At 51.4% G+C, this 14516-nt stretch overlaps 2 protein-coding genes across 4 annotated transcripts in view; both read left to right on the top strand.

Annotated features, from left to right (window-relative positions):
- The window catches only part of MACF1 (microtubule actin crosslinking factor 1), a 327723-nt gene extending 320920 nt beyond the window's left edge, over positions 1-6803 (top strand). For 2 of the 3 annotated variants that reach the window (XM_060140476.1, XM_060140475.1), the window contains 4 exons: positions 714-925; positions 1445-1555; positions 4089-4218; positions 5333-6803. In XM_060140476.1, coding sequence (XP_059996459.1) covers positions 714-925; positions 1445-1555; positions 4089-4218; positions 5333-5589 — 710 coding nt within the window. In that variant the 3' untranslated portion in view covers positions 5590-6803. The remainder of the gene's footprint in view (positions 1-713; positions 926-1444; positions 1556-4088; positions 4219-5332) is intronic. The other variant, XM_060140477.1, reaches the window with a different exon arrangement.
- Positions 6804-10935: 4132 nt separating this feature from the next.
- Positions 10936-14516, top strand: part of LOC132514917 (bone morphogenetic protein 8B) — a 40287-nt gene continuing 36706 nt past the window's right edge. The window contains exon 1 of the mRNA XM_060140474.1: positions 10936-11272. Coding sequence (XP_059996457.1) covers positions 10936-11272 — 337 coding nt within the window. The remainder of the gene's footprint in view (positions 11273-14516) is intronic.

Here is a 14516-nt window from a genome sequence, read left to right as displayed (position 1 = left end):
AGCACTGTTGGCCTTCAGTGGTGTTTCCAGACTCTCCAGCTGGATGTCCCTCTCCCACTGCAGGTGTGCCTTCAGCTTCTCATTGCTTTCAGCTTTTGACTTAACGGTTTTTCACTGGCAAGTTTTGTGCATGGTCTTGATCTCTCTCCTCCCACATGTTTACTTCTTAATGATTCAGTCCAGATCTTTTTACTGTCCTGAGTTCCTGGACCCCTTTCTTTAATAATATTATCGACTGAATTCAAATAGAAGAGTCTAGGTGACGTCAATTTCAATGATCTGTTTTTCTCTACTATTTCATTACCGTGTATCCTGCAACAGTTGAGCAAAAAGTACACATGTACTATGAGAGAGAAAAGAGGGGTTTTGATTTAACCTCAGAGGTTTGTGAACTGCTTCATCTGCTTTCTCTTGACCCCAGGGGACAGTGGCAAGGCCAGATCGTGACCACAGCATGGGATGGTGCTTTGTACACAGACTTCTTTATTACAGCAAACCAAGGGGCTTATTAGTTAGTGTGTCTGCTGTGGGTAAGAATCATGACAAGGCTGATAAATCATGAATTTATCCCTATTCTAAAAGAATCCACAGATGGTACTAAACCTATAAATTATATAACTGTTATCATGGGGTCAAGCATCTGTATGACCATCAAAGATATTTTTTTTTCAAGGTTAACTGTTACTGTATGTGTGTGTTTATTCCCTTTTTAGCACGAGGTAGAACTAACATCGAACTTAGAGAGAAATTCATCCTACCTGAGGGGGCATCCCAGGGAATGACCCCTTTCCGATCACGGGGCCGAAGGTCCAAACCATCTTCCCGGGCAGCCTCCCCTACCCGCTCCAGCTCAAGTGCTAGTCAGAGTAACCACAGCTGTACGTCCATGCCGTCTTCTCCAGCCACCCCAGCCAGTGGCACCAAGGTACGTACAACCTGCAGTGTGACCTCCTTCCCCGCTCCCAGCTTTGCAGATGTCCATTGTTCAGTGTAGCCCCCGAAAGACCCCAGTGAGGAGAGGCACTTGAAGACATGCAGACCAGGCTGGCCAGGCCCTAGTGGTACACAGATCCGGACCTTTAACATGACTGAAGAGGACATTATTAAATAGGAACTCGGGTTGTTAAGTCCAAAGCGCTTCTTTCCACATATTCCCATTTTGAGTTTGAGCCCATCCAGTTACTCATCTTGAAAATCCAGGCACTATCTGTGCTGCTGGAGCTAACAGAGAAGTTTGTTGTTACGACGGGTGATGGATGAAGAATGCTGTTGCCTTTCTGCCTGGTCCCTTTCATCCCGTTGGACTGATGTGCATTTTATTTTGTCTTCTATTTCTTTAAAATTTAGTGTCTTCTATTTATTTTTTTTTTATGTTCCCAATTTGCTCCCTTTCTGTTCCATTTTCAATTATTCCCGTCCTTCCCTTTGGATTTCCGTTTCACAGACTCCACTTCAGTTCTCTCGCTGTTATGACAAACCCTGGTTGGTAAACAGTAAAGCTGGCACCCCTGTCAGGGACAGCCACTATCCTGACCTCCAGCTGCCCAGCCCCGAGGTAGAGTATGGCTTTGCTAAGGACACAGTCAAGACCAGGCCCTCGCTCATGCCGAGGACTTGACCAGCTCTTCTTCCTGACACGAGTCCGTGCTCTTTTCCATCTCTGTGGTGCTTGCTCTCACAGCTGATTCATCTCGTCCAGTGTTTTTCAGGGGTTTCTAACTCGGATTCACCAAAATTGGAGATAAATAAGAGATGCCTAAGACTGGATTGTTTAACAACTTCCTAACAGTCTTTAGAATGATATTTGCTCAGGGTGAGAAACAGTGGTCATTTGTGGTGATTTGTTGATTGATGTTGTTTATAATCAGGCCTCTTGGAGCCTCCAAACGTCATATCTGACACAGACGAGTTACGAACACTTGAAATTCAACGACGGTGCATGTTCAACAGTGTTCTATCTTTGCTTAGGACAGAAGAGTGGCTGGTGCCCCCGCCCCCCGCCCGAGCCACATCCCCAGGATGGTGGTATCGCCACAGTGGTCCGGGTGTGGGTGCCGTCTCCTTCAGCCACACACAGTATCAGTGAACACTGCTCTGAGGCTCAGGTTTTAGCTTCGAATTCCTTGGCCTAGGCACTTGGGTTTCTATAGCCTTGATTTGAATACATATGCCAGCAATGAAGCATGTTCAAGTACAGTCATTAAAATGCCCAAGTACTGTTGGAAGAGCAGTGTTTCAGAAATAAAATGTGGACTACAGGCTTGTGTGATAGCACTACAATTTGCATTCTAGCTCCTGCTGGGAAACATTGGGTTCTTGTGCCGCAAAAGGTAGCGTTGCCTTTAGTCATGTAAAGCTTCAGCCAATAAACGCAGGAGGTACAAGAAGCCAATGCCCAGGAATGGACTTGCTGCTTTGGGATTCATCCCACTCCAAGCTAAAACTCCAATTCAGAAATACATCTGGCTTAGAACATGATCTGGGGACCCACTGACACTAAAACCCCACAACTCAACCTGCTTATCCTGCTTTTCTTCTCCTTAAATGGCTCCAGTTTCATGAAAGTCTCAAAAGTTCTAAAATTTTTAATGTTTTAATTATGAAGTGCCAATTCTCATGGGATTCTGATGGATCAGCATTTTTGTTTCATCTTAAGGTTTTACCTTTGGTTTCATTTCATTTCGAGGTTTCATCTTTCCTTACCCACTGGTGTTCTGCAGGCTGTGTCCTGACGCGGACGCCCAGCCCGGCATCTCTGGCGCCACGTCTTCCCAGCAGCAGTAGCTTCTGAAACTGGTGCTCTTCCTCCTGTGTGGGCCAGGAGGGTTTGTGCTGGAATGTTAATCCCTCTCTGTCGCTTTTGCTCTTTCTTTATAAATTGAAGATATAAGAAACACCATGCAATGGGTTGCTTTACTCTTCTCTTTGTATAAACATCTTAAAAGTCCTGGAAAACAATTTACACGATTGATTTCAAAGAAAAATTGGAATAGCATGCTGTGGCATGAGTGATACTTAAAACAGATTTAAAATATTCTTTCTCCAAATTAAATCTTTTAAAAAAAATACACCCAAATGGGAAATGGAGCTCCTATCAGCAGCAGTAATGATTATGTACATCTATCCAGCTCTTCTCCAGTTTAGGAAGTGCTTCCACACATGACTTACTCACTCAACAAGTTTTTATTGAGCCCCTCGTCTGTGCCAGACGTGGTATTAGGTGCCAAGGGTGTGACAGGGAACAAAACAAAGTCCCTGCTTTTGTGGAGTTTCTGCTTTAATACAAGAGAGTCAGGCAACAAACAGGGAATTTTCCTGGGCTGTTACAGGAGGAACAGCCAGGAGGCCAGTTGTAACGGTGGACTGAACGAGAGGGAATGTGGTAGGAATGAGGTCTCAGAGGCAGGACCCTTCTCTGGTTTCCACTGGGAGAAATGAAGGCACAGATGCCAATTTAGATAAGCCAAGAGCCCAGACCCAAGCTCAGTTCTTCTGGCCCCTTGTTCAGAGCCTTGTTCCTGATATCACAGCCCCACTCATGTGTGCTTCTCCTAATCACTTATTTGATCAAGTCAAGTAATTTAATCTGCATTCTGCCAGTGCGAAAATAGATCTTTACTTGACTGAAGTTACTGCATCTATCTAGTAGAGATTGGAGTAATATTTGGATCTCCATGTTAAATATTTGGGGTTAGAACTCATATGTCACATTTCTAACCCCAAAACTTTGATACTTGGGAGTATTTGGATTTTTTTCCTTTACTCATTTACCATGTTTCTGTTTGTTATAACTACTATAATCGTACCATTTGAGGATCTTTTTTTTTTTTTAGTAGAAATTTGTCGGTAAGGTAAAAGGTATTGGAAGACATTTTAAAACTTTTAATTGGGACATGAAACCTTTATTTTGGGAATCTTCAAAATACATGACCTAGGACACTTTCAAAATAAATCTTTGTTTTCCTGGACTTTTAATTGGCTTTTCAATTGATTAGTCATAAGGAGGGCTTAAGTAGACCTTTTAAAGTGGAATTTCTACCAAAGATTACACCAAGTAAATATGACCTTTTTATTTTTATTTTTTTAAGATTATTCCATCAACAGGCAGCAAGTTGAAACGACCAACACCAACTTTTCATTCGAGTCGAACATCGCTTGCTGGCGATACTAGCAATAGTTCTTCCCCAGCCTCCACAGGTGCCAAAACTAATCGGGCAGGTAAGTACCTGCCCCAGCACTTCTGCATCAGGATGAGGGTGAGGGGAGTGGCCAGGCTAGGAATTTGGAAACAGCAGCCTCTCAGCAATGCTTCACTGCTCCCCAAGGAGCAAATAATGAGAGTAGCACTGAGGTGTGATGCTGAAAGACAGCCCTTCAGATATCCTGCCGACCTTGACTTCTTCTCCTGTCAGTACAAGTAGCTCGAACCTTGCCTTCTGAGAGCAGATGCTCTCACAGCCAAAGCCACACCACCTGTTCTCGATCAGAAATGATAGTATTTGAAAGTAGAAGGAGAAAAGGGCCTCCTGCAGCGGGGCCTTCCTCAGAAGCCCGTCCAGTATGGGACCTGGCAGGTTGCTAGTAATTTTTCCGACACCCCATATTTATTATCGCTGCCGGGGAGCTGAGGAAGTCAGGGAAGGATTACATCTGCTCACCTGTTGATGTTCCTTTTGGGAGCCATTTCCTGCTCTCTGTTTGCCATCCCTTCGCCCCCATTCTCAGTCTGCCCATGCAACTACCAGGCGCTCTCCTCTGTGCCGAGGCCATGGGACAGCCCTGCTTGACTCCACCATGGGGCGTGTGAGCTAACAGTGCTGCTGATAAAAGCTGGTTTCTAATTCTCAGGATGCTTCTCAAGTAGAAGCACAAAGCCAGAAAGGGTTTCAGCAACTTCTGTGTAGGTGAGAGGACCGGGGTTCAGAAAGGCTGTGGTTTGCCCAAGGTCACACAGCATATCAGGTGGTATTAGGATCAGAACCCTGGCCTCTTGTGACCACTTAGAGGGGTGGGTTAGGGAGGGTGGGAGGGAGATGCAAGAGGGAGGGGATATGGGGATATATGTACACGTATAGCTGATTCACTTTGTTATACAGCCGAAACTAACACAACATTGTAAAGCAATTATACTCCAATAAAGATGTTAAAAAAATTAATAAGTAATAGGAGATGCTGTACAGCAGAAGTTAACACAACATTGTAAATCAGCTATACGCTAATAAAAAATTTTAAAAAATAAAAAAAAAGAACCCCGGCCTCTGGTAACTTGTTTCCCCCCGCCCCCTCCAATGCTGTCTCTATTAAAGTCTGTGGCTTTATTCTTAAATTCTAGACCCTAAAAAATCAGCCAGTCGCCCTGGGAGTCGGGCCGGGAGCCGGGCCGGGAGTCGGGCCAGCAGCCGGCGTGGAAGCGATGCCTCTGACTTTGACCTTTTAGAGACACAGTCTGCTTGTTCAGACACTTCAGAGAGCAGTGCCGCAGGGGGCCAGGGCAGCTCGAGGAGAGGGCTAAACAAGCCTTCCAAAATCCCCACCATGTCTAAGAAGACCACCACTGCCTCCCCCAGGACTCCGGGTCCCAAGCGGTAACACTACACAAGCACCCCCAAGCCTCTGTCCACTTTGAATCCTGCTCCACACATTGGGTGTATATTTATTCTGAATGGGAGAAGTTATATTGTTAAAAGTGTAAAAGAATAATTGTGTTATGAAGCTGCCTTATTTTTTTTCTTTTTGTAAGTTACTATTTTCATGTGAATATTTATGTAGATAAAATTTGCCTCCTGGTAACCCTGTAATGGATGGGGCCCAGAAATGAAATATTTGAGAAAAATAAGCGAAAAGATCAAGATGCAAATGTGTATTAAAATTTTAAAAAGCCTCTAAGTAGGGTTTCTGTGCGGTGCAGGGTTGTAAACCTGCTTTATCTTTTAGGATTATTCCTAAATGCATCTTCTTTATAAACTTGACTTGCTGTCTCAGCAAGATAAATTATATTAAAAAAAAATAAGAATCCTTCAGTGTTTAAGGAACTCTTTTTTTGTAAATCATGAACACCTCAATTAGCAAGAACTGAGGGGAGGGCACTTCTGACTGCTTTTTCCATTGTTTTTAATATTGTGTAATTTTAGCTGAAGAGAGGGAACCTCATCTAGGTAATGTTTGCACATGATACAGCAAAAGGAGTTCATTGCAATACTGTCTTTGAATACTGTTTCAGTACTAGGTGTTTAAAGGACAAATAGCTGCTAGAATTCAGGGGTAAATATAACTGTTCAGAAAACGTGAGAACATTGGGGTTTTTAAGAGTCCTGGTTTATAACTTCCTATCCAGCCCAGCCACCAATAACTCCTGTGCTCACCGGGACCCAGGCCGTCGGCAAGGGGAGACTCCTTGGTGGCATCATGAATTACAGATTTGTTTATCTGCATTTTTTGCTATTTATTTAAAATGGTCGATCAACTTCCCACAAACTGAGGAATGAATTCCACAAGCCTATTCTGAAAACGTGGACATAAAACACTCGCTCGTCCTTTAAAGGAGTTCACCAGCACACTTGTTAAGAAGTCCCGTTTGCTTCTTCCGTCTTTTCTTTTGTGCGTAATAAAGTTAGCTGACCAAGTGATCATGAAGAGGGGCTGTCTGGGGCTCCTGGTTTTTAGCTGCTGTTCCTCTTCAGCTCCGACCACGTTGCTGTGTGATTATCTCAATTGATTTTAATTGAGGCAGAAACTGAAGCTCTACCAATGAACTGTTTAAAAACAAGACACACTTTTGTATTAAAATTGCTTGCAGTAACAAATATTTTGTATTTCCTGCTTTACTTCTGAACCATTACCTTATGTGTAACATGATTCTTTTAGGTACTTCGGTGCATTATTCAGATCCAGATATCTTGATGGATAAATTATGGAGCTCATTAATAGATTTCTTCTTATATATTTTATCCTCATTAATTTTATTTAACAAGGGAACAAAGGATCAGACTGTTGTTATGTAAATCTGTAGGGCTATCTGGCCCACTTACGTGATTAAACAAATAACCAGTATGTAAGAAGATTTTTGTTTTAGAAATCACAGATCCCGGGTTTTGAGAGAATGGGGCCAGTTTCTCACAGTATGCTGATATTTCTGGTTAAGTGGTAGAATTTCAGAGGTAGAAACAAAATTGGTCATCAAATCTTACCTCCTTTGTTTTACAGAAGGAGAAACGAATGGGAAAGTGGGTGAGAAAGTCATCTGCCTGAGATCACATAATGAATAAATGGCAGAAGAGGACCTTGAATCTAGTCCTCGGCTCCCTGTCCAAGTCAGGCAGTTCTCCTCCCTCCAGTCCCTGGTTGGCTTTATAATATTTAGAATGGCCAAATATTAACTAATTCTGATGACAGGAATTAGACTAAGAAATAACTTGAGAGATAAGAGGGGTTGAACGTCAGCCACCTGTGTTCATCATTAGTCCGTACTCCCCTTATGATAGGGGAGTTTGGTAAGATGGACACATGTTTGCCAAAGCTGTTGGAAGCCAAATACCCAGATTAGAAGGAATGTGCAGCCTGATGGATTCTGAAGGAAGTGCTTACTGTATTCTCCATGGAATTGGATAACTTCAGGCTGCCAGAACTTTGTAGGGTGGCGTTTCCACCCAAATCTGCTTCCCCCTCTCGGCCTTCTGGCTGCAGAAGCATGCTGAAAGGAGCTTGACCTCCATCTTCTCAAAGTCTGGACCGTGGTCACTTGTTTTTCTTACCAAGTAATTCAGGTTTTCCTTCAGTCTTTGCAACAAAGCTCAGCTAGTGGTGCAATCTGCAGGAAGTGTATTTCCATTCAGTGAACACCTGTGTGCAAGACCATGTGGGAAATATAGGGATGGCAGGAAAGGGGTTAAAACCGCAGTTCTGTGATACAAGTGCTAAATTAGTAATGCAAACTTGGTGTCTGCTAGGATAGAGGAGGGCAGGTTCTGGGGCTTTGAATAACCATAGCTAACATGTATTGAGTGCTTCCCGTGTGCCAGTCACTGTGCTAAGTGCTCTGTGTACATTCTCATGTAATTCCCATCACAGTCCTACAATCGTGAGCCTTACTGACAGATGAGAGACAGCCTGAGAGGTTCAGTAACTTGCCCAAGGTCACAGAGTTGCCAGGTGGCTGGGGAAGCCCTTGTTTGACAGAACTTTCTCCAAGACACCCTCCCCATGTCAGTTCCCATCCAGTTGAGGAGTTCCAGGATTCCACTCACAGATCGCCCGTCCCCACTTCCTCTGCCCATCCAGGCAATTTGCCGGCCCCTCTGTCAGAGCACAACCTCTGTTTTGCCTTCAAAAAGACTGCATGTTCACCTGTCACCCCTGGGGTGACCCTTGGGAGCCACTAGAGGGCAGGGAGCTGGTCGGCTTCATCTCTGGCTCAGGCCACAGCACGGAGCAGCACCACTGGTTTATGGGAACGTGAAGCCATTGTTTAAAGAGCACAGCCATCTTCACTCATCCTAAATTGAGATAAATGACTTCTATGAATCAGACCAGCACTGGGCTGCTTGCAGTCTTGCTGGGAGGCCAGCAGTTTACAATACACAACTGGAGAATTACAGGCTAGATCTGAGACCTCCAGTGATGTATGGGCTCAGGGAATGCAGAAGGATGCCCAGGAATAGTGAAGGGGGCAGGAAATTCAGAGACCCTGACCAGCTCTGACAAGGGAACACCCCCTTGACTCTGCCCCCTGCCTCTGCATGCAGTCACCAAGCGCTGTGGACTTGCCCTCCTAAGAGCCTTCTCCTCTGCCCTCCATTCCTCTAATGATTCTCCATTAGAGGATCATTGTCAACATCCCCCAACCCCTCCCATTACTGTACCTGTCTCCAGCTGTGGGCCCTGACTCCAATCTCCCTCCCTCCAATCCATAGTCCCCTCTGCATCCAGGCTCTGGTCTTTTCTTGAGAACTTTCACTGGCTCATCTGTGGCATTCTCATCCAGCTTCAGCAGCCTGGTGGAGTTTTACCTGTTGAGTAGAAGGAAGACTAGGCATGGACTTAAGTCACCAGCAAATGATTGGATTTAAGATTTGATATTTTTTAAGTTTGAAGTGATCTTGGGGAAATGTGAATTTTACTGGACATCATACCTTTATTTTGAAGTTTAATCTTGAACCCACGTTGGGACGCCGTAACCATCTGCTGTCCAGAGCCCCTCACCTGGCCATTTGCCCCCCAGGCTCTCCAGCCTCCACTGAACAGCTCACCTGCATGTGCCCACCTGCTGCAGCCCAGCTCCAGTGTTGTGTGACCTGAGGGAAGTCCCTTAACCCTTGTGTGCCTCAGCCTCCTCGTCTGTTAAGTGAGGTGGGGGAGGGGCGGTTAGGTACCCACCCTATGACAACGTGTGAGCACGAAGAAATGGTACAGAACACGGCTGGCACATGGACGGTGCTCACTGTCACCTGCCACTGTTATGCTCCTTGGAGTCTCGGCCTTCGCACAAGCTATTTCCTCTGCCTGGAACATTCTCCTCCCACTGATCTTTCCTTCGACCCAACCAATTCCTTCCGGCCTTCAGAGCTCAGTCTAAGTGTCTCTTCCTCTCAGCGCGGCGCCTTAACCATAAACGAATAAATGCGGTGAGAAGGCGCCTAGGGAAGAGCAGGGTGTGCAGAACGGGGCTAGTCAATGGAGGAGTTTCCGTGAGGAGCCTTCTCTCGCAAGCCGCTGAGGGCCGTGACAATTCAGATGCGCAAAGGCTCAGGAAGGGCACCAGAGCTCCTTGACCGGCGGGAGGCGGGAAGCGGGTGCGCGTATGCCGCGCGCACCGGGGTCCGAAGGGCGCCCAGCCAGACCTAGTGGTGGCAGTGCGGCTGCTGGAGCTGCCTGGGCGGCCCGCCGGAGGCGCCAGCCGGGAGCGCGCGGAAACCAGGCGGGTGGGCGCGCCAGGAGCAGTGACGGAGCCGGCGTCAGGTGTCCGGGAAAGAGCTCCCAAAGGCGCACGCAAGGGGACTGCGGAGAAGGCACCAAGAGGCCGGCGAGGAGCTGCGGGGGCTGGGAACCCGGGCCCGGCTGCTGGCAGAGGGATGCGCCCCACTCTCGGGCCTGCCTGTCACCCGCGGGGCCCCTCTACCTCTAGACCCGACTGAGGCATTTCCGGTCCTGGAGCGACACTCGTGCACCAGGAGGGGCTGCGGGGTCACTCCTCAGGCCGGACCGAGAGTTGGGATGCCACCTGGGCAGGGTGACCAAGGACACGCCCCGCGGGAGGGCAGGGTCCGATCTCCCCGAACTGCTCCGCTACCCTGGGTCCCCAGGCCGAGTCCCCGCGCCCGCCCGACAGCGCGGCCAGCGGCGGGAGGGGAGCCCAGGACGACCTCGAGGCCCCCGACGGCTGGGCTAGGGATTCCTCGCCGACCACCTACCCACCTACCAGCGGGTCGCATCTCAGGTCGCCAACACCTGGCATCCGGAGCCCCTTCCTGGGGCGTCTGTTCCGCGGCCTTGGTCCCGCCGCTGTGCCCCCATTGGTCAGGTCCGGAGGGGGCGGGATCCGACGGCTGCAGGTTGGACTGAGAGAGGCCACCTCGGCCCGGGGCGCGCGGCACAGACTGAGGGTCCGCGCCTCCCGGAGCCCGGCGGGAGCTCGCTCTCCGCCTCTGAGCTGAGCTGCCTCGGCAGCAGCCGGACTGTCTGGCGCGGCGGCACAGACTAGCCGACGATCCCCGGTCCCCGGAGGAGCCCTTGCCCGAGGAGGTGCGGCCCCATCCGACTACCCGGAGCCACGACAGGCGCCGCGGGCCGGGCGCTCTAGGGACCGCGCTGCGTTCGCGGGCGACGCCCGCCCCGTCCCGCCGGCCCCAAGCCCGGCCCGCCGCTCGCCGTCGGGGCGGCCCCAGCCCCGGGCCCGGCCGGGAGCGGATGCGCGCGCGGTGAGGCCGCCCGGGTCCCGCCATGGCCGCGCGCCCTGGGCCTCTCTGGCTGCTGGGCCTGGCGCTGTGCGCGCTGAGCGGCGGCGGCGCCTCTGGCCCGCGCCCCTCGCCCGGCTGCCCGCAACGGCGCCTGGGCCCGCGCGAGCGCCGCGACCTGCAGCGCGAGATCCTGGCGGTGCTCCGGCTGCCCGGGCGGCCCCGGCCCCGCGCGCCGCCCGCCGCCGCCCGGCTGCCCGCGTCCGCGCCGCTCTTCATGCTGGACCTGTATCGCGCCATGGCCGGCGACGACGACGAGGACGGCGGGACCCCCGAGCGGCGCCTGGGCCGCGCCGACCTGGTCATGAGCTTCGTCAACATGGGTGAGAGCGGGCCCGGGGTGGGCGGCGGCGACCCCGCGAGAAGGCACGTGGGGGACGGCTGGCCGAGGGGCCCCTCGGAGGCTGGGCGCGGGCTGCAGGGGCGTGTGCGCCACCTCGGGCAGGGCGAGCGCCCTGCTGGGAACGGGGAATCACCTTGTCGTGGACAAGGTACCGCGGGAGGGTAAACCGCCCGGGTCAGGGCAGCGAAGTCTCAGGGGGGTGGGGGGTGGTGAGCTGCTGATCCAGCAGGGACAGATGAGGGATGTGAGTCCCAGAGGCGTACATTCACCCGCAGCCAAACACACCCAATGGTAAGATTCACGTAGTGTTGGGTGGACGCGGGCAGTGCCAGGAAGACAGTCTGGTCCTGGGAAGGGAGGCAGATGAGTAAACAGAGGCTGTGATGCTGTCACGTTGATAGGGGCGGTACTGAAGAGAGGGACAAAGTTCAGCGTGGGAAACCCTGGTCACATCATCAAAGCACCAGAGTAGAGATGAGGACCCAGCTGTTCTGAGTCCACAGCAGCCTCTTCCCTGGGCCACCTGGGGGTGGGGTGCTGCTGCGGGGTGGGACGGTGGAGAAGGAGTAGACTCTGAGCTCAGCGGGGCAGGGACTGTGGTCTTGTCACCCTGGGCTCACACCCGGGACTTGGCTTGTCATGGGATGAGTGTCCAGGCCATTGAATGACCTGATGGGCAGCTTGGACCCTCTTTGTTCTCCCAGGTGAAGCCCAGCTTTTCCTCTCTGCAGAAATTATACTCCAAATCGTGGAGCCATTTACCCTTAAAGTTCTCAAAGATAACGTTTTCCATTACTCTCCATTAAACTCTCTTTAATCTACATTCATGAACATATGTCCCCCACCTGCTTTGCCTCCTGTCTGTGGCCAGTGAGGGGCAGGAGTCTGAGCTGAGGCAGACACTAGGCTGGACCTGGGGACCCAAGGACTACAGCTCAGCCCCAGGTGGGGAGAGCTGTGGGACCCAGAGCAGGGAGAGGACCCTTGCCATGGTCACCAGCCTCCCTTCACCTGCAGCACCGCTCTTAACCCTCCCAGCAACCTTGTTAGCGACATGACATTCATCCCCATCTCCCAGATGAGGACAGTGAGGCTCAGAGAGGCAGTGTCTTGCTCAGGACAATGTGGCCTCTATGTGGCCAAGCTCAAGGAGGTGACATTTCTGTGTCAGGAGGGTAGGCTTTCAAGGTGGAGAGAGCTTTCAGAGGGATTTCGGCAGAGGAACCCAGGGGTCAGAGTGACAGTAAGTTTTGTGGGTCTTCAGCCATTTGCCTCAAGGAGGCCCGTTCCCCCCAAACCAGAGCTCGTGATGGGCTCAGGTGGGGGAGCGAGCAGCAGGAGGCAGCCGTTAACCTCTGCGGAGAGCCCAGTGCCAGGCACAGGACTTGGGCTGGCGGGTTCTAGATGCCACCTTCCTGGTTAGAGGGCAGGGGTGGGGACTTGGGACAGAGGCGACCACATGTGGAACTGAGGCTGGAGCTCCGTGCTGGGGGCAAGCTGACCCCGGGCTCAGGACCAAGAAGAGCTGTGGATGCAGTCACCCTGAGAATGCCTCCAGGGGAGCCGTCCATCTGAGTGAGTCACCGCCTAGCCCATGTCCCTCTTCCCCCAGCATCCCCTGGGGCAAGGGGTGCACAGCCCTGGTGGGAGCTGCTGCTGTGAGTCGAGCAGCACCCTGAGCTCAGGAGGAGCTGGTTGCCCTCCAGCTTCTGCTCTGTGATCTTAGGGAAGTCCCTTGCCCTCTCTGAGCCTCAGATCTCTGCTTGTAAAATGGGGCTCCTCAGAGTTGTTGTGTGATAGGTTGATAGAGGGGGAGGGGCAGAAAGTCAGCCCCCTTTTTAGGGTGAACCTGGCCCTGGTCAGTGCTGATACCAGACCCTCCCAGCTGCTGCTCAGCCTTGGTGTGGATGTGATGGAAATGTCCCCACATGTCTTATAGACATGTGAAACCCAGAAACAGATTTTTGAAGTCAGCCAAAGGTGTTTCTATCTGTTTTTGAATAAAAACTAGCATTTGAAGTTCCATAGTCCTATAAATACTCATTTCACCCATGCAGCAACTTGGGAAGCTGTTTTACCAGCCTCATTTCATGGGCTCAGAGAGGTTAAATAACCAACCCAGGGTCACACAGCACGTCCATGGCATCATCCAGGCTGTGGATTCCAAATCCCAGTTTCTTCCCACACCACCTCTGGGTGTTTCATGAAGATCTAAGGCCTCTGATGCTGTGGATTAACAAGCAGATCTTTGTTCAGTGGAAGCCTGGCCTGTGGGCAGTCCAGCCAGCTGTCTGAGGGCCTTCTTTATTCTCATGTACTAATCGCACTAGTAAAACTCCTTCAGTTCGAGTAGTTTTAACTGGTAATTACCTAGGCTGATGTGGGGGATGGAACCTACCAGGATTGTTTCCTCCTTTGGAGGCCCCGGCTCCAGGCCCCTGAAGGTCAGCGGCCCCTGAACCACCGTGGAGTCTAACAGCAGTCGCTGTGGCATCAGCGCCCATGCCGAGGCTCCCACACCTGTTGGCTCAAGCTCCACCTCTGCTATCGGCCTCATCAGCTCCTGAGAAGCCAGCCGGGCCTGGTGCTTGCCGGGCCCCTGACCGTCAGTGGCACCTGTAGGACCCAGAGGCCTGGGCCTGCCATCCAGGGGTCAGGCCTCTGCTTTTGAGCAGATGCTTTAGGAGCCGTGTCGTGACTGACAGGGCCTGTGTTGGGGGCCAGGGCTGCGGTCAGAGCTGGGCCCTGCCTGTCGATCTCCGCCTGTGGACTCTTGGCTCCCCTTGGCCAGGACACAGTGACGGGGCCAGTGCCCTCGAGGAGCAGACGGAGCCTGTCCCTGGTGCCGCCTGAGCTCAGGGGAGGAGGCCCTGATCTGGGAGGCAGCGCCCAGGTTCTTGTCCCTCCTGGGCCTGCCGTGGACTCCTGCACGTCCCGAGCCACATCCCTTCCCTTCTCTGGGCCTCTGCTTTCCTGTCCAGTCCACAGCGATGGTGTCAGAAAAACGAGGTGCCTCCCAGCTCCGGCCCTGTGGCTCCTCGGAGGCAGCTTCTCACACCACCACCCATCCCTCCGCCCAGCTCGGTGTGACTGGCTGGACCCCCGAGGGCCTCAGCCGGCCCAGCCAGCCCTGAGGGAGGAATGAGGCAGCAGAGACCACCTCTGCATGTTCCTGCTGAGCCCTTCTCTGCCTCCTCTCCTTGGAGCACCAGGTGCCCATGCTC

Source organism: Lagenorhynchus albirostris, chromosome 2 (assembly GCF_949774975.1).
Source record: "Lagenorhynchus albirostris chromosome 2, mLagAlb1.1, whole genome shotgun sequence".
Lineage (NCBI taxonomy): Eukaryota > Metazoa > Chordata > Mammalia > Artiodactyla > Delphinidae > Lagenorhynchus > Lagenorhynchus albirostris.
This window is presented reverse-complemented; position numbering and strand designations above follow the sequence as displayed.